The sequence below is a fragment of the Capsella rubella genome, unplaced genomic scaffold (assembly GCF_000375325.1).
Source record: "Capsella rubella cultivar Monte Gargano unplaced genomic scaffold, Caprub1_0 scaffold_6, whole genome shotgun sequence".
In the NCBI taxonomy this organism is placed as follows: Eukaryota; Viridiplantae; Streptophyta; class Magnoliopsida; order Brassicales; family Brassicaceae; genus Capsella; species Capsella rubella.
The window spans coordinates 15,347,703-15,367,648 of NW_006238918.1; the positions used below are offsets into that span (position 1 = coordinate 15,347,703).

The window sequence follows — 19,946 nt, forward strand, 5'->3', positions numbered from 1 at the left end:
TATCATATGAAAATTCTAAGTTTCCAATATTTTTTTTATCAAAATAATAGCCTAAAATTGCTGTAATTTTCAATTCTTTTGTTTGGGGCAACTTGCTGTAATTTTTTTAAAATTACGTTTTGTATACGTTTTCAAGAAAATACGCTAGTAATACTTTTGGTTGAGTAGGAGTAGCTCTTTCTTTTGACTTTTTAATAAAGTCTTCCTTTCGAATCTATCTACGGTAGATTATATGACAAACGACGTCGCATAGTTACATTACATTGTAGAAAAAGTTAAAATCGGGTTGACAAAGCTCTGAACTAATACACACGACAAGCACAAGCACGAGTCTTGAGAGTTAATATCACATCTATGAAACAACAATTACATTTCCAAGGAACCCAAATTTTGTCCCCCAACATATACAACAATGAAGCTTCTATCTTTTCTAACATCGTATAACAAAATGTCTGAACCGTTACAATAACAACAAGAGCCAAACAGAGCGCGTTATATTAACCCGGGAGAGTCATTGTGCTTGTTTGCTAAAGGAGTGGCTGCAGTAGAGCTACCAGCTTCTGAGTTGTATCGGCTTGTACCTTGAGAAGTCGAAGTCCTCTTAGTTGGTACGAGGGGATTGCTTTCTTCCTCATCGACTACTCGTGGTTGGTCAAAGTCCTTGCCTTTAAAAACCGGATGCACGTAAGCATCTTTCAGATATTCCTTCAGGTTTAGATTTGGTTCAGTTGCTTTTTCTAGTGTATCCTTCACCATTGCTTCCTGTCAATGCAGCCAGCCCCAAAAATCAGTTGAAACAGTTATATATAAAAGTCGTTTTTGACAGATTTTGCCGCAAGAGCTTTTGACTCATCTCACCTGTAAGGGAAATTTTGAGAAGGCCGATTCAAACCGTCCTGCGCAGTATCTGTTAAACCAAAAGGTTAAGATCGGCTGAGGGAGAAGCAGAGCTGTGACTTTTGCAAATTTCTTTGTGCTGAGCAAACCCATCATCAGAAGTTGTGATATTATTAGACATATGATCAAACGTCTATGCACATCTGGCCAGTATCTAGCCCCGCTCTCATATTTCTGGTTGTAGACATTTATAACCTTGCAACAGAAGATACGTCATAATAACATAATTGCTTATATTTCAGGTATGCATTAGAAGAATAAAATGATAGTGATACTTTTAGCTTTTAAGGTACCTGATGCCGGAAAACAACGTAGGAGAAAGCAAAGAAGACGATAATAAATGGAAGAAGAATGGGCGCAACAGCAGCGTATACAAGACCTAGCAAGAAATAGAACTGAATCCTTGGTTCAGATGTTGCAAAGTCCAGATGACCTGGATCCATTGCTTGCTGCCTGTCTTGTTCTGTCTTAACCAAAAACGTGTTTTTCAGATGAAAAATGACTAATGGAACCACTCTGAGTATTTCAGCTGCAATACCAGCCCAACCATCGACCATGATATAAGTGATGAAAAATGTGGCCTTCATTGGGATTGACACACCAACTGTTTTCGGGATCCTAAGTAAAGAGAGAGAGAGAGAGAAGTGGAGATTGCTCAATCGTTGTTCATGTGTTATCGGGTCGGAAATTGACACAATTCGGAACATCTCACCAAGTACTTACTCAGTTGGCGGTTGCTCAAGGAAAGATTTAAGCTGCTGAAACGCTGTCCCGGTAATGATGCTTCCAAGAAAGACATTGACAATAATGAACCAAAAATACTTTTCAGCTGATCTTCTATCTAAATAGGAAAGCGATGTATATCCTTCAATTTGTGACATTGTCATCAGAATAGTCGGAAGTATGATGAGAAAAATCTTTAAAGCTATTCCTGGAAGAAATCCTTGGATTACAGACTTTACCGTCTTCCTGCATATGAACAAAATATGAATAACATACGTGAATAGATATTAAGCAGTGGATAAATGAATGGCATGAGCGATCAAGTTCCATGGCAATAGTCAAGAAAAAATTTCTGTTTATCATCCAGAGATGGGGACTAACATTTCTATGACGGGCTTCAAGAAAGGGAGAACTTTTTGGATCCCTTCAAGGTTGGCAAGAGACTGAACAAATGCTATAGGAATCATGAAGCAGAAAATAAGAAAAAACAGTGCAGTTGTTGTGAGCAATCTTCTTATTGAGAGCTCAACATATGGAATCGCGAGATTGTCCCAGAAAACATCACGTGGTTCGGGAGCCCATTCTGTCAACCATATTGTGGGATTGTGGCATTGCTGCGTTTGAGCACAAACAGCTGTTCCCCACCGTGATTTAAAGGATACAAATGCTGCTGGCATGATAGCCTTAGGATCATTCATGATCTTCTCTCTTTCTGCAGCCTCCTGTGTATGGAAAGAATTACGAATGCACTTCTTATAAAGATGTAAATGGCATGAAGCCTACTTCTAAATATGAGTACATACTTGCTCAGCCAGAATCTCCATCTTTGAAGTATAGAAGTCAATTGCATCCACTGTAGTTCCCCAAAAACCTCCATAACCTGTCTATATAATAAATTAAATAACTACCGACGAGAATTGAAATCATGATAAGCATGGAATTCAAAAAGAGTCCTTTTGCTGAAACATTACACGAGAGGTACGTGGTCAAAGGTTAAAATAGCCTTGCAACAGAAGTACCTTTGTTGTTGGTCTATTTGTTGGCTTCCTCTCGTATTTATTCTCATAGTAAGTCAACCAATTTTGCATAGCTTTTCTCTGTGCGACTATTTTTGCAAGGTCATTTGCATTGTACACTATCTGGGAACATCAAATAAGAAAACGCATGACATACTCAAGTGAATTGACCAAATAGTTTCTTTGAGCTCTGCGTCAAACAATAACTCTGAACATCACTCTTTTAGTGGTTTTCGAGATATTGTTGATAAATTTCATTAAGCCAGCTATAAAACGTACCTGATGACAGAGATAATGATCTGGATGATTTACACAAAAGAAGTGTTCCACATGCTCGTTTACTGATTCATCAGGATCTGGAGGAACATTTCTCACGAGTACCTGAAAAAGCGTAGACAGCAATGCTTCAAAGAACAAACAGGAGTAGCAAAAAGCAAGTCACCGATCCAAATTTCAGAAACTACAGAATAATCTAAATAAGTGATATATCTATCTTGTATGGGTTATGAAAAATGCTGACCCTAGCTGTTATAATCACTAGGAACCATTTTTCCTTAAAATATACATAGAAGCATCGTTTCCCAATATACTATGTCTGCAAGCTGTTTGTTCAAAGCTGTATTTTACATACCCCATACAAGATAGATATATCACTGGTGAAGTTGGCAAGGAAAAGAGAAGTAAGTTTCTACATAACTTTAAAAAGAAGTACAACAGATAGAATAACTCACCGTGAGTTGATCAGGACGACGACTCTCTGCTGCTAGATGTCTCAATCTCATATTAGCCACAGCCTTATATTCCATATATAATGTGTAGCAAGTCCAGAATGTAAACACGTATGTCATAGTTATATGTGCCCAAAACCTGGAACCAAGAAACTTCCAGCCGTCTTAGTTGATAAAATAGAAAGCTGCACATACCATCACACACTTTGTAAAAAAGAAAGCAGTATTGACAACTTTATTAACACTTCGATGATTACGTGAAGATATCTATTACTTGCAGAAACCGTCCACTTTATATGAATTTGGCAAGGTGCTAACATGTATATGCCCTGAACTGAATTAAAGCATTACTGAAATATGGGGAAACATGTCAGTAAAATACCTCGGAGATCCTGGTGGAACATTCGATATTGAAAGCTTGTCGACGTTACTAAATGTCAAGTCATCGATATTTTCTAGCGTTTCACCTGTCCAATTGACAGGAACCAAAACTCCAAAAGCAAGTAGTGTTATCGGGACAAACATTTTCAATCTGCATTGCAACACAAGAACAAAAAATTAGCAGTCAGTGTCAAGACAATGCATCTGGGACACAAACAGACAAACATATATAGACTGAAGCACAATCCAAAACATGCTTGTGCCTCACGAGAATGTGTTAAAGATCAATGACACACATTAAATGGTTATCAAAAGAAGTTACACATACCCAAGAAGGTAAATGCGGATATATACCGCAGAATCAAGCCCTGCATGTTCGATAAGCTCAGGTTCAGGCATTTTAAGAGCAGCAGGCATCCAATTAAGAAACTTGACATATGTTGTCCAATCTAAATTCACAAATCTGTTCATGATTCCTCTAGAACGCGTAGGACTTCCTCGTATCCCTTTGAGATACCATTTTGGGAAGTAAACTCTATCGTTAACAGGCTGAAGCCTCAACATAGCAAAGGCAAACAAGAAAGCAAATGCAGACATGAGATTGATAGCTGCAGAGAGACCAATATCTTGTACAGAGGCCATCTTCTCTTAAACGCAAATTTCACCAAAAATGTTCTCAATCCTGTTAAAGAGATCACATACAAAAAAAGTACAAAACTTTATTCTTCCTTTTTTCAATTTTGTAGGATTACATTCAAATGAAGATAAATTATCAGGGAAAAAACGATTTTTTTTTTGTCTGTCTGAAATTTACCTGAGAGAGAGGGAGGTGAAGATTTGGTTTTTCTTTTTTTCCTGACAGTTTGCCGAGAAAATCGAACAGACTGTGAGAAACTTAAAATTCCGGGAAAGGAGGAGAAGACGAGAGAAAATGGCGCCTTGAAAATCTTAGGTTTGAAGGTTTCTTCTGTGAACGAACTCATATCTGAATCAACCAACGGTCTCGAGGAAGAAGATGATCATGAGGTGGAAAACAAGAGAATAATATGGCAGGACACTATTTCATCATCTTCCCCTCATTCTTCGAATTTTTCAGATGACATTAGACCTCATTTGTATTCAGCTTCACCAACTAAATCCTCTAGAGAATCTTTAAAAAGTTCGATTGTGAATCTGAACACCGAATACGAGTACTGATTTTAGAAAAGAAGAAAAAGGGACATAAATTCTCTACCTTTTTCTTCAAAATCTCAAAAATTCTGTGACAACTTTTGAGATACCACTGTGCTTAACAAAAAGTACCAGAAGCAAACTGTACAGTGAGAAGAAAATAAAAGAGAGCTCAATAGATGTTCATACTAATGGTAGGTTAAGCTCAAAGATCCAAGCTTTACTATCTATAGAGCACAATAAACGCAGAACCCAAAATCCCTTCATAACTCTTTTATTCTTACACCGATTTTATTTCTATAAAGCCATGGAATCTTCTCTATCTAAAGACATTTATAGTTCTAGCTCTTTGTCAAAGATGTCCCAGCCATCTTCCAGCAGCTCCTTACATTCGTCATTTCCCTCATTAGTCAAAGCTAATAGGCTCTCGTTGTTGCTTGAGGCTTCAGGTGTTTCATAAGATGCCTCCAAAGGCTTCTCCAGTAACAAGCTCTTCATGGATGATGCGGAGGACGCCAGTTTACAGCTTGTCTGGCTTGAGGAGATTGATTGGCTCAATGGCACTCGATTGTCGAATTTCTCTTTCAAGTGTCGGATGTCTTGGCAGATCACAGAGATTTCTCCTCTGTTCAAGGAAATACCATGAGAGTAAAGGATTAGTCAAGATCACTAAGGAGACAAGATTCGCCATAAGATTATAAACATTTAAATAACAAATATATCAACAGATTCCAAATGCTGTGCCTTGCTGTATAAATTCTATAATTGACAGCTTTTCATCCTAATGATTCACAAGGAGATTGATGCGATTTGCGAGTGGTAGGGAAAAAGACTTACTGTAGGGAATCAACAATCCGACCATGATCCATAAGGAACTCCCGCAGCTGCATAAATAGATCAAGTAAGTTAAGAAACAGTGACTTCCGATTCAGAACCATAAACCTCAATGCAATAATGTTACCTTGGAATTTTCCTCTGCCTCCTGCTGTAGAAGCTTTGATTCTTGGACAACCTTCTCCATGATTGCTTCTTGTTCAGCAAATGCCTTGCGTGCACGACCTTCCTTTTCCTGTTTTTCTTGCTCAGCAGCATTTTTTATCTCCAGCGCTGCTGCTAGTCTTGTTTCAAGAGATTCACGCATCTAAAAAAAAGAAACACAAATCAGCAAAATCGTACAGTGTGAAACAACAGAAGTTAATAGTGTTTTGTTAAGCGAGGATTAATGGAACTGCAAAAGACCAGAACAGAAATATATTGAGTAAATCAAGTTGGATCTAAATTGTGTGACCTGCATGTACCTCATCAAGAACAGAAAGAGACTTGTCTCGTTCTTCTGATAAGTTGAGCAAGCGATTTTCAAACTCATTAACCTCAGTGGTCAAAATTGACCTCTCGCCATAAACTTCGCCAGCATTCTGTGGCATAAAGATGATTAGTTCGCTATTAAAATCAAAGCACATTAACAAGCACGGATAAAAAAAAAATCAGTAATATAAAGTCACCATGTCATTTGCCTCCTTTGCATGTTCCAGCATCTTCTTTAGCTCCTCAACCTTGTCAAGAGTATCAAAGTCTCCTCTAGCAGCATCTTCCTTTGCCTTTTCTGCAGCCTTCTCTTGAAGCTCAACTTCTCTCATTAGGTTCATAATCGACTCCATCACAGTAAACAAGGTTCTCTACATCATAACAAAATAAAAAAGAAAAGAATGATACTGAGATATCGTGAAAGAAACACTCCTACAAAACACAAATTATTTATTTCCCGGAAGTTATATATTGTCCAAAATATACTAGCATACCTTGTTACTTTTGGCATCTTCAATGATCTGTTCAAGGTGGACAATGTTGCATCCCTGGGTTGATCTGCTAGCAACAGAGCTCATAGAATCACCCAGCTCTGGTTCACCATTCCCAATGACCAAAGAGCCCTTTGATGACTCAGCCACGTGATATGAACCACTCAACTCTTCATCGTTATTTTCAACAGCCAATGAAGCACTTGATGTCTCGTTCCCGACATCAATACTCCCAAATCTAATTTGAAGACTAGGTGATTTCTGTGTAATCTCCTCCAAAATCATCTTATGCAAAGCATCTTCTGAATCTTTACTTGTGCTAACTTCTGCTTGATTACCTGTAATGTGAAACTCAACACCTTGCCACCCATTGCTAGTCAATATTTCTCCTGCCTTAACGGGTCCTGAGGATACCACTTCAGGCTGAACCGATCCGCTCAACCTGATCTTTGCTTTGCTCTGAATATCAAGATCACCATTTGGAATCACACTTTTCAACTGGGTGCTATTAGAAAGCAATTCAGTAACTGGGGCTCTTGTTTCGACAGCCAGAGGGACAGTTGCTGAAGAAGAAGCACTTGTTTCTGAACCAGTAAACGCACCATTCTGCATATTATGTTCTACTGCATTTCCAACAGCCAGTATATCAGCATATATCCTCAAATTTCAGATGTACAAAATTCCTAGTAACAGAACAGAAAAATTTAATATTATCATAGCAAAGAACAAGAACCTTGGTTGGGCACATCACTGGGTGTCTTGATCTCAGGTTGTGTAGAATTATCAGCCAAATTAGGGTAAAAGAAAGGAACAATCTCTGAAACAACTACAGCTGCAGCTTCATCAGCATCCTTTGGGTGTTCAATAGCAACAGCCTTTAAAAGCCTTGCATCAATCTGAAGAAGATTGTATAGTATAATGTGGTTTTAGTCAGATTGAAAACGATACAAGTTGGTTCCAAAATAACCAATGGAAAGATGCCTCAGAATAAAGACATATGGGATGTAAGGTTACTTAATCAACCATCCTATTGTGAAAATATCATAACCAAAATCACTAACTACGAGTCAAATTGAGTGAAAGGAGAGAGCTTTACCTGTGGAAACAACTCCGTAAGAGAACGGTAAACTGTTTTGTAACCCATCACTGAAAAAAATCAAGTAAACCTGCAACAAAGCTAAAAAAAACAAACGATCATTCATCATGAGGTGCAACAGCTATTGGGTTGTCTTAAGTAATAATACCAAAAAAGACAATAACTTTACTGAAAAGTATCATCTAACAATTTAAATTCAACAAATAAACAAGTTAACAATCAAACAGGCGTGAGGCAGAAACTATATGCGTTATAGGACTTAGCAAAGAACACTAAAAAACCCTAATTTTTTTTTAAATCAAAGAAAAGCAACTAAATTAGAGAAGATAGCCACGACCTGATCATATGAATATTAAGAATCTCCCAGTAAAACACGAATTAATTACGTGAAAAAAAACTAATGATTCAAGAATCGAAACACAACCAGATAAAGACATAGACAACTACGAGCTCATAAGAATTAAGTGATTAAAATATCAATGATTTAGGGATCGAAACATAACAGTATAAGACACTGAACAGAACCACACAAAATAAAAAGGAAAAAGTTTTTGAAACAGAAGAATCAAAATTAACCTCTGAGATAATAATGATCGGTGGTAAGTGTTTTTCAAAATCTTCAGAATCGAGAAGAAGAGATGAAAACGAACCTTTCAGAGATTTTTACGTTTGACAGAGCCAAGGAAGCGGAAAAGGCGCAATTCGGATGCGAGCTTTTTTTTCTTTTCTTTTTTTTCTTTTTCTTCCTTGAGAAGTGTGAGAAGAGAGAGGACACAGCAGAATAATAAAGAAAGCAACAAGAAGGAAACTTACGAGGCTAAGTAACAAAATTGAAGTTAGAGACCGACGTGTATTATTGGACTAGGCCCAGCTACATCAAATTAGGGTATGAGTTAGGAATAATTGGGCCTAAGTCATTAATGGGCATTATTTATCAAATAGGCCTCATTAATATATTACTCTTTATGATTTAATTTAATTATAGTAAATTGTACGTTATTACAGTGTGATTGCTTTGCTATGATGATGAGAGCAGTTTTGGTCCCAAAAGAAAAAAGATGACAATAATCATGAGGAGGGAGAAGAAAGGTGTCAAGTACTTCGTGGTAATCCAATTTTGATTCTCTCCTCAGTTTCCTCCAATTTTGCTTTGAGATTCTTCTTCACTGATCAAAACTTCTTGAAAAAGGTCGATGCTTTCACTGATTCGGCTTTCAAAGGGAACCCAGCTGCTGTTTGTTTCCTCGACGACGAGAGAGATGACACGTGGCTTCAGTCTCTCGCTGCCGAATTCAACATCTCTGAAACTAGTTTTCTTACTCCGATCAACTCTGGTTTCGAACAACCTCGCTTCACTCTCCGCTGGTTTACCCCTTTAGCCGAGGTTCTCCCCTGAGACCCCTTTGACTTTTCTTTCTTTTCAAGTTTTGTTCTTTCTTCTTTGTTTGCTCAATGTTTGGGAGTAACTGAATTCAAAATCGTAACTTTCATTTTCTTGCTTTAGAGTGAGACCCTTTTTGATTTGTTTCTATCTCGATTCTTCTAATTGTGATTAGAAGTTATTTTTAGGTGGATCTTTGTGGTCATGCAACTTTGGCATCTGCTCATTGTCTCTTCTCCAATGGTTTAGTTGACACAGACAAGGTTGAGTTTGTCACAAGATCAGGGATTCTTACAGCCAACCGTGTTTCCGATACTTCAGAGCTCAGTGATGGTGAAGTGAAACCAGGTTCCTTCTTCATTGAGTTGAACTTTCCTGTGGTTCCAACTTCTGATATTAATCTCAGTGATGTCTCCTCTTCCTTGATCAACAAGGCCTTGAACGGTGCTACCATCGTTGATATCAAAGCTACTGCGACAAACAACATCCTCGTAATTTTTTAATCTTTGGTTTCCATATTCAACATCTTTACCTTGACTTGTCTCTAATTTCTTAAGTTTAGGATCTCAAGATACTTGTTCCCATATTCTATACCCTGATATTTTGGTCATTGCGTTTGTGGCATCGTGGTATCTGTATGACTTTTGATTTACTCTTTTATGCACTCGCTTGCAGGTTGTGCTTCCATCTATGGAATCTGTCAATGAATTGCAACCAAGAATGGATGATATATTGAAATGCCCCTGCAATGGCATAATTGTGACAGCTGCTGGTTCTGCAGGATCGGCCTATGATTTTTACAGTCGTTACTTTGCTCCTAAGTTCGGAATCGATGAGGTAAAAGAGTAGCTGCATCTTAGTATATGAGCTGACTATCGTTAAATTATTTGCTCTTAACAGTGAACTGTGTTGCCTGTTTTCTAGGACCCTGTTTGTGGAAGTGCACATTGTGCATTGGCACATTACTGGAGCCTCAAGATGAACAAGTGTGATTTCTTAGCCTACCAAGTAATCTCTCTAATCTCTTTAAATTTTTTAGTAGCGTTTAGTGCTTCCTTGTAAATGATTTTGAGTTTTTGGAAATTTTTCTTAGGCTTCACTTAGGAGTGGAACAATTAGGATTCATCTAGACAAGGAGAAGCAAAGGGTTCTCCTTAGAGGCAAATCCGTGACTGTGATGGAAGGTCATGTCTTGGTCTGATCTGAAATTGTGTAAATGTGTTCACCTGTGGGAGCCATATATTGATATGATATGTCTGTTTTCTGAACATATGTGTTCATTTCGTCCTTCTTTTTAGTGTGGCTACTGTATTTCCCTTTTCGTTAACTAAATTAGATATTGTTTGATATGATAGAACGAAAACACGTTCTATAGGCCTCAATTTTTACTGCTGCTTCTCCTGAAGGATCTGTATATGGTTTTGTTACTATAGGAGTCGATAAGGTTTAAAAACAAAAACAAAAACTAGTCTGCATTTTCAGGTTAGTGAACAGAAGCCAATAAACCTCATCTCACCTCTGTTGCTTGGAGTTTTTGATCATTAAAATCTCTGTGGAAGTGTGCATTACATAGTGTCATCCCCTTTTGGAGTGATCTATCTTTTACTAAAGATTTATATGCTAAAGAGCAAAAGACATGTCACAGAACCAGCAATAGAGCCATATGTGCCCTCACTCTATTACTCTACTGACTATCGTTTGGATGTTGGTTTTATCAAGGTTCTCAACAATCCTAATTAGTTGCATTTTCATTAATTTCGATATAGTCTTAGTTAAATCTTTCACTTTTTGCCAAATTCTTTGGGAAAAGGTTAAGTAAGATGAAACTGAGAGCTGTAAGTTTGGCAATAACGTATTAAATCTCAAAATCATGAAAAATTAAGAGATAACAAGAATTTGTCTTCATGACACAAACCTCACTACAAGATCTTTTACAATCCTGATGTTACAAAACAAAAAGGACCAAACTTTGGTAACAGCAAGATGCTCAACGACCACCAGGTCCACCACGGCCACGTCCACGACCTCTTCCACGACCACGTCCCCGGCCTGCTGGAATCTTCCCTGATACCAAAGAGAGCAATAAAAAATATGAGAGTCTACGCAAAGAGACCACAGGCATAGTTTAGAGAAAGAACTGTTATGTTACCTGCAGTTGGCTTTTTTGGTTTGATTCTTGGAGTGTCTTCAACCAGCAAAGTCTCGAGATTCAAACTGTCAGGAAGAATATAATAGCGAATGTTGTTTCCCCTGACACTTAAGTGGTCTAATGTAACAGGATTCTTCCCTTTCAAAGTTAGTTTCACAGCTTTTAAATGAGTGTTCATACTAACATCAACACCTACATCAAATTATCACAAGTAGATATAAAACCAGTTAGTGATGATTGATAATTGCGTTATATACAAAACTATGGTAGAAAAGGCAATGAAACCAAACATTAACAGCAGAGACCACTTGCATTGGACAAGGGAATCAATCAGTTGACGAGACTAAATGAGAAAATGAAAAAAAAAGCCATCGTGTAACTGCTTTGTAAATATTCAGAGACATTTTTAAGAGTAAAGGAAAAGAAGAGGGCCTTTCAAGTGCTAAAACTCATTCCCATCAACTTTGATATGTCTTTAGTTTTACACATTGACCATGTTTCTTCTGGGATAGTGTTGCTTATGATATGGGTGGCCATAGTTTCAGAAGAACTAAACATTCTCATACACCTAAACAATAAAGGAGCATCTAATGTATCATCTACAACAGACTAGACCAGTATCATTCAGTTAACACCCACAATTCATTTCTAGGTCAAAAGCCACGATCGGCTAAACTCAGATTCGTTAGGCATGATCACTATCAACTTTACTACAACTCAGGATTTGTTAATTGGAGAGCTCCATTAGCTAAAACCATAAAGGAGAAACTAAACTATCTCATGGGTAAACAAAGTTTAACGAAGAGCTACAAAAATCTCACACAAAGGAAGTTCTAGTGTGTATTATCTGCATCTGACTCAACCAGTCTCACTCGGGTTAACACCAATAAAGCATTACTAGGGCAAAACACTATAAGCCAAACTCAAATTACACCTCAGAAGTTGAATCGAGAGCTTCCATTGTTCAGAGCCATAAAAATATTAACTCAGAGCGAAATAGGTCCATGTTATAAGAAGCATCGCAGATTTATAAACAAAACCCTAAAAAGAGCTGGAACTAAAGAGAAACGTACCTGTAATGGTTCCATGAACAATGGTTCCGTTCTTAAGCTCGATAGAAACTGTTTCGTTGTTCAATTTCATCAAAAACCTGCGAGAGAACCCGATACCCAAAATCAAACAGCGAAGAACATGGAAACAAAGAAACACTCACAGTTTCGAAGCAAAGTCAAATCGAACCGGATAAAGAGAGAACCCGGGTAAGATGGAAAACGAGAAATCATACCTGACGAGCTTCATGGTGAGAGAAGAACGATGAAGAGACGAAAATTAGGGCTTCGTGGAGCTCTCGAAACAGCAATGGCAAAAGAAGCTAGAGCGGGAGGAAGAAAGAATTGGGGATTTTATGTTTTAACCCTTTAATTATTATAGTTTCTACTTAACACCGACGGTCTCATATTCCTCCGAAGGTTTGGTTACACCCCGATTCTCTTTACTTTAAAAAAACATCCATCTCAACTTTTTAATTCATCAAAAACAACCCCAAAGGGAAAACAAATTATTCACCTTAATAACTTTTAGCAATCTGATTTTGAATCTTGGCATCACCCCGGAATCTGACTTTTTTTAATATCAATTACATTTATTGAAAACTTTTCATTTAAAATTATAAAGTATGTAAAATTAACAATAGATGATCAAATAATTTACTCATTAGTTTTTTTTCACAAATTTACTCATTAGTTATATTATTATTTTTGCTTGATAGATTTAAATTCTTGAGTAACAAAGATTTTGGATATATTTAAAAGTTATATAAAATGAGTTTTAACCAGAATCTACAAACCAAGAATTGTTTAATCCCAAACATTCTGAATTCTTCTACCAATAAGCCGACATAAGATAATGTTATTACAATACCTATGATTGGTGTATGTTGGTTGTCAAAACGTCTGGGCGCTATTACTAGAAGTTTCGTAGGTTTACTATTCTTGGTTCGGTCTATTAGCCCAATAATAATAACATTGGTTCGTGTTCGCATCAGAAATTGTGACTAACATGTTTTTTTTTCTGTGCACCCTAATTGGCTAATTGTGACCAACAAAAATATACAAATTAAAAGGGAAAAATGAAGAATTATACATATATATATATACACTGTCACAAAAGGGGTTGATCTTATTTGGATATTATCACTAATCCGATGGGCAACGAAGCATACACAACACACAATACTCCAATGATATTTATTTCATTTTTTGTTTTATTTGATTCTACTTTTCCACATCAATAAGTAAGGTTGGTCAATGGCACAACGGTCGGGTTGGATTGGATCATGTCATCAGTAAATCCATTCATCCGGGAGAAGTTTCTCCGGCGAGTCAATCGGACTTTCAACTTCAGTTTTCATAGGCATTACCAACAGTTCGCTCTTCTTCTTCGAATTTTTTTCTACATTTCAACAACAAGAGATAACAAATTGTTACAATTTCAACCAAGAATGTATTTCAAGTTTTATAAATGTAACGTGCACTATATATTATAGCGGATGAAAAAAGTGAATGGTAAGAAGAAAAACCTGGATGAGGAGGAGAAATATGGATACCATTGTGGTGAATGTTGAGATTGAGTGCTTGAACTACACGCGTCGGGAGAAGCACCGGCGAGCAAGCTGTGATCAGATCATTTCATTTTATTTATTAAGTCAATCTTTTTGTAACACCAAATCATGTATTAAGCTGTGAGACTATATATGTTGTTCAATAAATAACCTGATTTTTTGGTGGGGGGATGAGAAGCGGTGGCCGGAAGAAAAACTCCGGTCCCGGAAGTTGAACGTCCCGGTGAAACCAAGAAAAATGCTTGCATACGCTCCTCTCCTTTACTCCTTTGCCAATTGCTTTGTTGCTTTTGTCTTGTATTATAGTTCTTCAACACACACAAAAATATTTATACAAAACTTTTAGTTCTAAAGACTTGTAAGAAAAATCAATATACGGATGTTGATAATGATATTTCTTCAAATCACGTTATAAGATTGGAAAGAAAAAAAAAATATTACCAAAGGAAAAGTTTCTCTAAGAGGAGGTGCACCGGTCCGGCGGAATCCACCGGTAACGTGGTTATGATGGTGATGGTGGTTCTTGACAGATTTATGCAACTGTATGAAAATGTTAACATCAGTTTTCATATATAAAACGAGAAAAAAAAAAAGTTAATATGATCATATAGAATCCATTAGAGAAACTTAAGATGCATGATATAGAAACCTGATGTTTATTGGAATGATCAAACAAGGGATCTTGAGAGGGTGACCATATTTGCCTATTCTTGTGACCGATGATTTCACCCATTTGAAACTGACGAAGATACTAATCACTTTGAATATACTCTTAGAAGAAGAAGAAGAGAGAAACTCAATGGAAAGGTTTCTATGTTGAGAAAAAAAAAAACAAGAAAGAAGAGAAGAGAAGAGAAGAGGTTTGATAATTTCCCCCAACTTCTGACCTGAATCTTAACTATAAATATATTACTCACGACGAGTTTGCAAAGTAGAGGGAGAGACGATGATGACGAATTGGTTTGGAATGCTATTTTATTTTTTTACTATCTTTTATCATTATTAGAGACCATTTTAATGCTTCCATTCAAATGTTCTTATTTATAGAAAATTATTTATTGTGTTGACAACACAAAAGAAGAGGTTTAATGGTTTTTAAGTATTTGAATTTTGGTTTCATCATTACTAACTACGAGGATGAAGAAACGAGAGTTACACTCCATTTCGTTTCAAATTTTCAAACAAAACAAAAATAATCATATCGTTTTAGACTTTCAAAAGCCTATTTCACTTTTTATTTTTGTCGATTTATATTCACATAAGCTGCGTGGTAATTGTTAAGTAACGTTAGCATTAATAGATATTAGTAGTAGATTACAAAATACTATTTAGAGAAACTTCGCAAATTTATTCTGTAATATTTCGGTACGTTTCGATTAAAGTTGACCAGATTAGCCGATAATATTTATAAAAAATAAAATAAAAAACTTAGTAAGTATTTTAACCGGGCGATCATGCACCAAAGTCCATATTTATTTACTTCTTAAAAAAAATCATTTTTAAGTATTTTATATTGTTAAATTATTGTATGGTTTGTAAGAAAGATTAAGGAGGTCATGTCGGGGAGTGGGTTGAGTTGTATTAAGTAAACGCCTACCCTCCATTTTTTTAATGACATTTTTTAAAAATGTTTAATGCTCTAATTCAAACTGTTATTACAAATAAATAAGGGTTTATCCTAAACTACAAAGTACAAACTATTATTATTTTCATCAACTTATATCATGAACGAATAAAGGTAGTAGTATCAAACAAACACACTTGCGACTAAAATTAGTTTCGCATTACTTGTTCTCTGGTCATCTCATCATCGCATTACTTTTATGGCTACCCAATTTTATGTGTAAACATAAAAGCTCGACGAAACTGCAGTATGTTATAAAAATGGGCAGAAGAAAAAGTATTGATTTTATATTTATAGTCGTCTATTATCACATAATCCATATCTTTTTATATAAATATACTGAAAAAATTAGAAAAATCAAATGACCAACGACGCCACTTCTTCTTAACAACCTTCACCAACCAACCCAAGTTCTTCGAATTCTTTTTTAAGAATGATTTTATTAGTTAATGATCTTTTACCACAAGTTGGCTCTATGTCAGAAGATTTAGTCGTGAGACTACATGACCAATCTAGGAGATAAAATTTAAGTAATTATTAGTAAGGGCTGCTAGCTCTAAAACCTGCCAATCATAGTTTTTTTACATGTACTTAAATTATAATAAACCGAGGAATATAGATTCAAACATATCCCAAGTCTTAAGGTTGTTTTATTATGGATACACAATGTAGTTTACCTACCAGCTTAAAAAAACGACTATTCATATTTAGGTAGAAAATCAAAATTTACAATGTTGTTTTATCAACAAAAGATATTAAGCTTTTATGGCTCATACAGCTATATGGATATGAGTTTATGGTTAAAATAGTTGACTAACTGTTTGGAAATGAACAAATCCACTTTGGACACAAGTCTTTGTAGCTTACATAAGCTTACACAAGTCATAACTACCCAACAATAAGAGTCGAAGTAGGTTTTTCAGTTAGTCAACCTCTCAAAGATCATTTGACATCATCGCTACTATAGTAAACAAAGGATATAAAATTGGCACAATACAAAAATAGTTTTTATTCATATCAAATTGAGGAAATATAAAACAAAAAAAGGAATAACTCAATGTGATCTTTGCACCAAAGATCATTCATTTGCAGCTTTGGGCAGATTACTCTCAGGCCCTAATTGTCCGTGAAAGTGAAATATTGCTGCTCCAAGCCAAGTATCTTGATTGGTCAGGACTTGATACCGATCAGCTCTCCTCTCTCAATGTTGCAACAAAAAAGCGTCATGTATTCACTCCAAATATGTTTTCTGTAATCCTCGGTTTGTGGAAGTTGCAGACCGAAACTAATTCTGCAGTTTTTAGGCTAGGAAGTGGTGGGCGAGATCTCAGTCACACGCATTTGACTGGTTAGTCTTATGAGCTCCTTGGTCTCTTCATCTAACTCTACATTATCCTTTGCCATACGCTCTTCAACTATGAGTGCCATTTCGCCTGCTTTAGCATAAGTACGTAATAAAGAATTGTAGAGCTGAGTGTTCACATGACCAGCCTTTTGGAGTATAGTCATTAGCTTCTCTGCTTCTTTAACATTCCCTTGTTCCTCAAGTTCCTTGCACACTTGTTTAACTAATCTTACATTCACAGTCCATTTCTTCACCGAATCAATGGATTTCCCGAAATAATCTAATACTTTCTCTATGTCTTTACGCTTCAAATAACCCCATGTGAGAATTTCCCATGTAGAATAGCTCGGGTTTATCCCTTTCTCCACAATTCGTTCGTAAAACTTCTCTCCCAGATGAATCTCATCTCTGTTCATGTATTCGGCAAGGATTAGATTGGGGATTCTAGCATCTCCTGTTCCAGAGACAGATTCCCATTCGTCGTACAAAGCTTTGGCTTGATCGAATTCGCCAAGTTTCACCACCGCAGATATCATGCTGAGGTATTCAGCATCATTCATTTTCTTGAAAGAGGACTTAACCTTCTTCCAGGTTAAGTTGACTCCATCTTTATCGCCCAAATTCGCGTGCAGACTTATGAGAGAAGCATAAGCAACCCGGTTTTTCTTAGAAACTAATTTCTCCATCTCCTTTAAAGCAAGTTTCGCCTTTTCGAGATTATCAGTCTTAGCATACAAATTCGTTAGCACGCTGTAAGTCACCCAGTCTGGATTCAGCTTCGCTTCCTTCGCCTTAAGATAAACTTTTTCCGCACCTTCGACATCATTTCCAGAGGCAAAGGCAGTCAGCCACAGATTATATGTAACAATATCAGGCGATGATTTGGTCTTCAATTCCTTAATCAACACCGGGACTTTCTCAAACTGCCCTTTCGATATATACATGGACAGCATATGATTGTAAGGCAGACAAGACTTCAAGAAACCACATTCACCCATTTTCTCAAACAAGGCCTCGGCTTTATCAGACAACTTGTTCTGAACATAACTATGGAGAAGGGAAGTGCAAGCAGCATGGCCTCGCATTTGATCAGGCATATCTTCGAAAAACTTCTCAGCACTGTTCAAACCACGGATTTTAGAAATCAAATCCAGATGTACAGCATAATCACCAGGCTGCAGTTTTATATCTTCTTGTAGAACCATCCATTCACATATCTGCACAAAAAATCATAACACTACAACAGCTTACCAAAATGAACTCCAAATCAAGCCAACTAAATAATCGAATTACCACATAGAGAGCAATTCAAGCCACTGATTAAATTCCAAATTGAGAAATCACGAACCTCAAGAGCGTGCTTATAGCGTTTGATCTTACGAAGCTCTCTAACGATTCGATTAAGTTCGTATTTGCGAACGGAGTGGCCTTCTTCTCTCCATTTCCGTATAGTAACAACGGCACTGCGTTTCGTATAGGTGAGGCCTAATAGTCTCCCTCCTAGAGTGTCTCTTCCTCCAACTACGGTTTCTTTTTTCTTCGTCGCTACTGCTCCTCCACCTCCTCCGCTGCGAGTCTTTGCCACGGCTACATCCGCCGTCGTGTCCACCGTCGCGGCGGCGGCGGAGAAAAGGCGGCAAATGGAGGCTAGGGCTGGCCGAGCAGAGCGAACCAACATTTTTTTATTCATCTTTGGTAAATTACTGAGCTCTGTGGAGTTGAGTTGAGTCTGGTGTTTGAGCCAATTCTATTGGGCCTAGTCTCGGCCCAAATACTAACATACTGAACCCATTTACATTTACAAGAAACAGAATAAAATTGGCATCAGCCAGAAAAGAGTTTGAACTTTGACTACTGAAATGAAAATGTACATTTTTTTTTTGTCGCCAATGAAAATGTACATAGAACAATCACTTTCATCTGTATAAATGTATATTTGTAGTGAATGAAAACAGTTTATATGAGATTTATTCGCTCCACACAAGAAATCATACAAACTCTACAAACAAATTGGTAAACTCATTTTAGGGATCATAGAAAATGTTAAATTAGTTATAATTAGAATAATATATCCAAAAAATCATAAACAAGTTGGACAGTTGGTAAAATGCCTTGTCCCGGACAAAGAAAATGTTAAATTAATTCTAATTAAATTTAAACTGTACTATTTTCTAAAAGTCTCGAACAGGCAACAAAACTACTCTCAAGTCACAACCCCCAAAAAAATAAAAATTAATCTAATAGAGACTATCTTTTAATATGTAAAATTACAACTATATATATAGTTAACGGGATAATACATATTTGAAAGCAGTAATTCATATGAAATGTAGTCACAAGCTAGTTAGAGTTATAACAAAACTAAAATATATAGAATCACCATTTACGAATATATAACTTTGGTAAAGTATATACATATTTGTAAAGGAATGATTGATATATATATATATATATATATATATACCAAAAAGAAGATCCCCCGGCCCTATGGTAAGGCAAGCAAAACATGAGCTTTAGGCCACATTGATTTCAGTAAATTATCAAAGCTACATATTTTTTTATATAGGTTTTATTAATGTTAATACTCCTATAATCCTATATATTATTAATTAATATATACCTCAATATCAACTGTTTAGTGTCAGATTCTTTTATTACTTGTACTTACGTGACCTCCATATATAATATTGTGGCTTTCTTTCATCAAATGTTTACAGTCCAGTTCGTTTTTTTCTAACTGTCTCAGTTTCTTTTAATTTTAGTTATTATCTTCAAAAACCTATAGTATTACAAAAAAAACTTGGAAGAAATCTCCACTTCTTAATATCCAACGAATTTGACTGGAAAATATATAAAATGTTAGCGTATAAAATTATCTTTGATCATATACAAGCACATTGTGTTATAATATAGTTTCAACATATGTTTTTGGGAAATAAATTCGGATCATATTGATTTTAAAATATATATATATATATATATATATATATATATATATATATATATATATATATATATAG

General features: G+C 36.2%; 6 protein-coding genes across 9 annotated transcripts; 1 reads left to right on the forward strand and 5 right to left on the reverse strand.

Moving 5' to 3' along the window:
* Positions 1-333: 333 nt before the first annotated feature.
* LOC17881732 (CSC1-like protein At4g02900) lies at positions 334-4,916 on the reverse strand. 2 transcript variants are annotated; one of them, XM_006287137.2, is made up of 12 exons: positions 4,560-4,916; positions 4,074-4,427; positions 3,747-3,896; positions 3,368-3,503; positions 2,916-3,017; positions 2,640-2,759; positions 2,424-2,504; positions 2,002-2,342; positions 1,621-1,866; positions 1,191-1,515; positions 859-1,092; positions 334-762 (listed from the first exon to the last, which is right to left on the reverse strand). In XM_006287137.2, exons 2-12 carry the CDS (start codon positions 4,385-4,387, stop codon positions 493-495), a joined length of 2,319 nt encoding a protein of 772 aa, XP_006287199.2. In that variant the 5' UTR covers positions 4,388-4,427; positions 4,560-4,916; the 3' UTR covers positions 334-492. The 2 variants fall into 2 exon arrangements, with proteins under 2 accessions (XP_006287199.2, XP_023636262.1); XM_023780494.1 differs by lacking the exons at positions 4,074-4,427; positions 4,560-4,916 and having other exon boundaries at positions 3,368-3,549; positions 3,747-3,827.
* Positions 4,917-5,060: 144 nt separating this feature from the next.
* LOC17883344 lies at positions 5,061-8,567 on the reverse strand. Of its 2 annotated transcripts, none has more exons than XM_006287374.2 (9): positions 8,458-8,567; positions 7,808-7,877; positions 7,445-7,607; positions 6,715-7,334; positions 6,418-6,591; positions 6,214-6,330; positions 5,877-6,056; positions 5,753-5,799; positions 5,061-5,540 (listed from the first exon to the last, which is right to left on the reverse strand). In XM_006287374.2, the coding sequence occupies exons 2-9, from the start codon at positions 7,853-7,855 to the stop codon at positions 5,249-5,251; spliced, it is 1,641 nt and encodes a 546-aa protein (XP_006287436.1). In that variant the 5' UTR covers positions 7,856-7,877; positions 8,458-8,567; the 3' UTR covers positions 5,061-5,248. The 2 variants fall into 2 exon arrangements, with proteins under 2 accessions (XP_006287436.1, XP_023636263.1); XM_023780495.1 differs by having other exon boundaries at positions 7,808-7,888; positions 8,458-8,561.
* A 252-nt stretch (positions 8,568-8,819) lies between these two features.
* LOC17881515 (uncharacterized isomerase BH0283) lies at positions 8,820-10,593 on the forward strand. Of its 2 annotated transcripts, none has more exons than XM_023780779.1 (6): positions 8,820-8,913; positions 8,997-9,191; positions 9,377-9,679; positions 9,864-10,025; positions 10,113-10,196; positions 10,282-10,593. In XM_023780779.1, exons 1-6 carry the CDS (start codon positions 8,866-8,868, stop codon positions 10,387-10,389), a joined length of 900 nt encoding a protein of 299 aa, XP_023636547.1. In that variant the 5' UTR covers positions 8,820-8,865; the 3' UTR covers positions 10,390-10,593. The 2 variants fall into 2 exon arrangements, with proteins under 2 accessions (XP_023636547.1, XP_023636548.1); XM_023780780.1 differs by having other exon boundaries at positions 8,838-8,910.
* Positions 10,594-11,019: 426 nt separating this feature from the next.
* On the reverse strand, positions 11,020-12,739 carry LOC17884496 (small nuclear ribonucleoprotein SmD1b). The gene is made up of 4 exons (XM_006288851.2): positions 12,623-12,739; positions 12,411-12,487; positions 11,338-11,529; positions 11,020-11,252 (listed from the first exon to the last, which is right to left on the reverse strand). The coding sequence occupies exons 1-4, from the start codon at positions 12,634-12,636 to the stop codon at positions 11,176-11,178; spliced, it is 360 nt and encodes a 119-aa protein (XP_006288913.1). The 5' UTR covers positions 12,637-12,739; the 3' UTR covers positions 11,020-11,175.
* A 718-nt stretch (positions 12,740-13,457) lies between these two features.
* LOC17882834 lies at positions 13,458-14,893 on the reverse strand. Its single transcript, XM_006289709.2, has 5 exons — positions 14,607-14,893; positions 14,399-14,497; positions 14,109-14,265; positions 13,916-14,008; positions 13,458-13,788 (listed from the first exon to the last, which is right to left on the reverse strand). Exons 1-5 carry the CDS (start codon positions 14,688-14,690, stop codon positions 13,679-13,681), a joined length of 543 nt encoding a protein of 180 aa, XP_006289771.1. The 5' UTR covers positions 14,691-14,893; the 3' UTR covers positions 13,458-13,678.
* A 1,650-nt stretch (positions 14,894-16,543) lies between these two features.
* On the reverse strand, positions 16,544-18,616 carry LOC17881206 (pentatricopeptide repeat-containing protein At4g02820, mitochondrial). The gene is made up of 2 exons (XM_006287414.2): positions 18,275-18,616; positions 16,544-18,143 (listed from the first exon to the last, which is right to left on the reverse strand). The coding sequence occupies exons 1-2, from the start codon at positions 18,614-18,616 to the stop codon at positions 16,887-16,889; spliced, it is 1,599 nt and encodes a 532-aa protein (XP_006287476.1). The 3' UTR covers positions 16,544-16,886.
* Between the last annotated feature and the right edge of the window lie 1,330 nt (positions 18,617-19,946).

What these genes read in the sequence shown, in the direction of transcription:
- LOC17882834 (XM_006289709.2), bottom strand. Translation starts at nt 14,690, where the DNA reads ATGGGTGAAATCATCGGTCACAAGAATAGGCAAATATGGTCACCCTCT. An exon ending in TTAGAGAAACTTTTCCTTTG is followed by an intron (nt 14,266 to 14,398) that starts GTAATATTTTTT and finishes TGTGTGTTGAAG; the next exon opens with AACTATAATACAAGACAAAA. An exon ending in TCCCCCCACCAAAAAATCAG is followed by an intron (nt 14,009 to 14,108) that starts GTTATTTATTGA and finishes ATCTGATCACAG; the next exon opens with CTTGCTCGCCGGTGCTTCTC.
- LOC17881515 (XM_023780779.1), top strand. Translation starts at nt 8,866, where the DNA reads ATGACAATAATCATGAGGAGGGAGAAGAAAGGTGTCAAGTACTTCGTG. An exon ending in AAGGTGTCAAGTACTTCGTG is followed by an intron (nt 8,914 to 8,996) that starts GTAATCCAATTT and finishes TTCTTGAAAAAG; the next exon opens with GTCGATGCTTTCACTGATTC. An exon ending in GTGATTTCTTAGCCTACCAA is followed by an intron (nt 10,197 to 10,281) that starts GTAATCTCTCTA and finishes AATTTTTCTTAG; the next exon opens with GCTTCACTTAGGAGTGGAAC.
- LOC17881732 (XM_006287137.2), bottom strand. Translation starts at nt 4,387, where the DNA reads ATGGCCTCTGTACAAGATATTGGTCTCTCTGCAGCTATCAATCTCATG. An exon ending in ATCCGCATTTACCTTCTTGG is followed by an intron (nt 3,897 to 4,073) that starts GTATGTGTAACT and finishes GTTGCAATGCAG; the next exon opens with ATTGAAAATGTTTGTCCCGA. An exon ending in TTGAAGCCCGTCATAGAAAT is followed by an intron (nt 1,867 to 2,001) that starts GTTAGTCCCCAT and finishes GTTCATATGCAG; the next exon opens with GAAGACGGTAAAGTCTGTAA.
- LOC17881206 (XM_006287414.2), bottom strand. Translation starts at nt 18,616, where the DNA reads ATGAATAAAAAAATGTTGGTTCGCTCTGCTCGGCCAGCCCTAGCCTCC. An exon ending in GCTATAAGCACGCTCTTGAG is followed by an intron (nt 18,144 to 18,274) that starts GTTCGTGATTTC and finishes TTTTTTGTGCAG; the next exon opens with ATATGTGAATGGATGGTTCT.
- LOC17883344 (XM_006287374.2), bottom strand. Translation starts at nt 7,855, where the DNA reads ATGGGTTACAAAACAGTTTACCGTTCTCTTACGGAGTTGTTTCCACAG. An exon ending in CTCTTTCTGTTCTTGATGAG is followed by an intron (nt 6,057 to 6,213) that starts GTACATGCAGGT and finishes TCTTTTTTTTAG; the next exon opens with ATGCGTGAATCTCTTGAAAC. An exon ending in CGGATTGTTGATTCCCTACA is followed by an intron (nt 5,541 to 5,752) that starts GTAAGTCTTTTT and finishes TTCCTTGAACAG; the next exon opens with AGGAGAAATCTCTGTGATCT.
- LOC17884496 (XM_006288851.2), bottom strand. An exon ending in TGTTCATGGAACCATTACAG is followed by an intron (nt 11,530 to 12,410) that starts GTACGTTTCTCT and finishes AATTTGATGTAG; the next exon opens with GTGTTGATGTTAGTATGAAC. An exon ending in ACCAAAAAAGCCAACTGCAG is followed by an intron (nt 11,253 to 11,337) that starts GTAACATAACAG and finishes CTTTGGTATCAG; the next exon opens with GGAAGATTCCAGCAGGCCGG.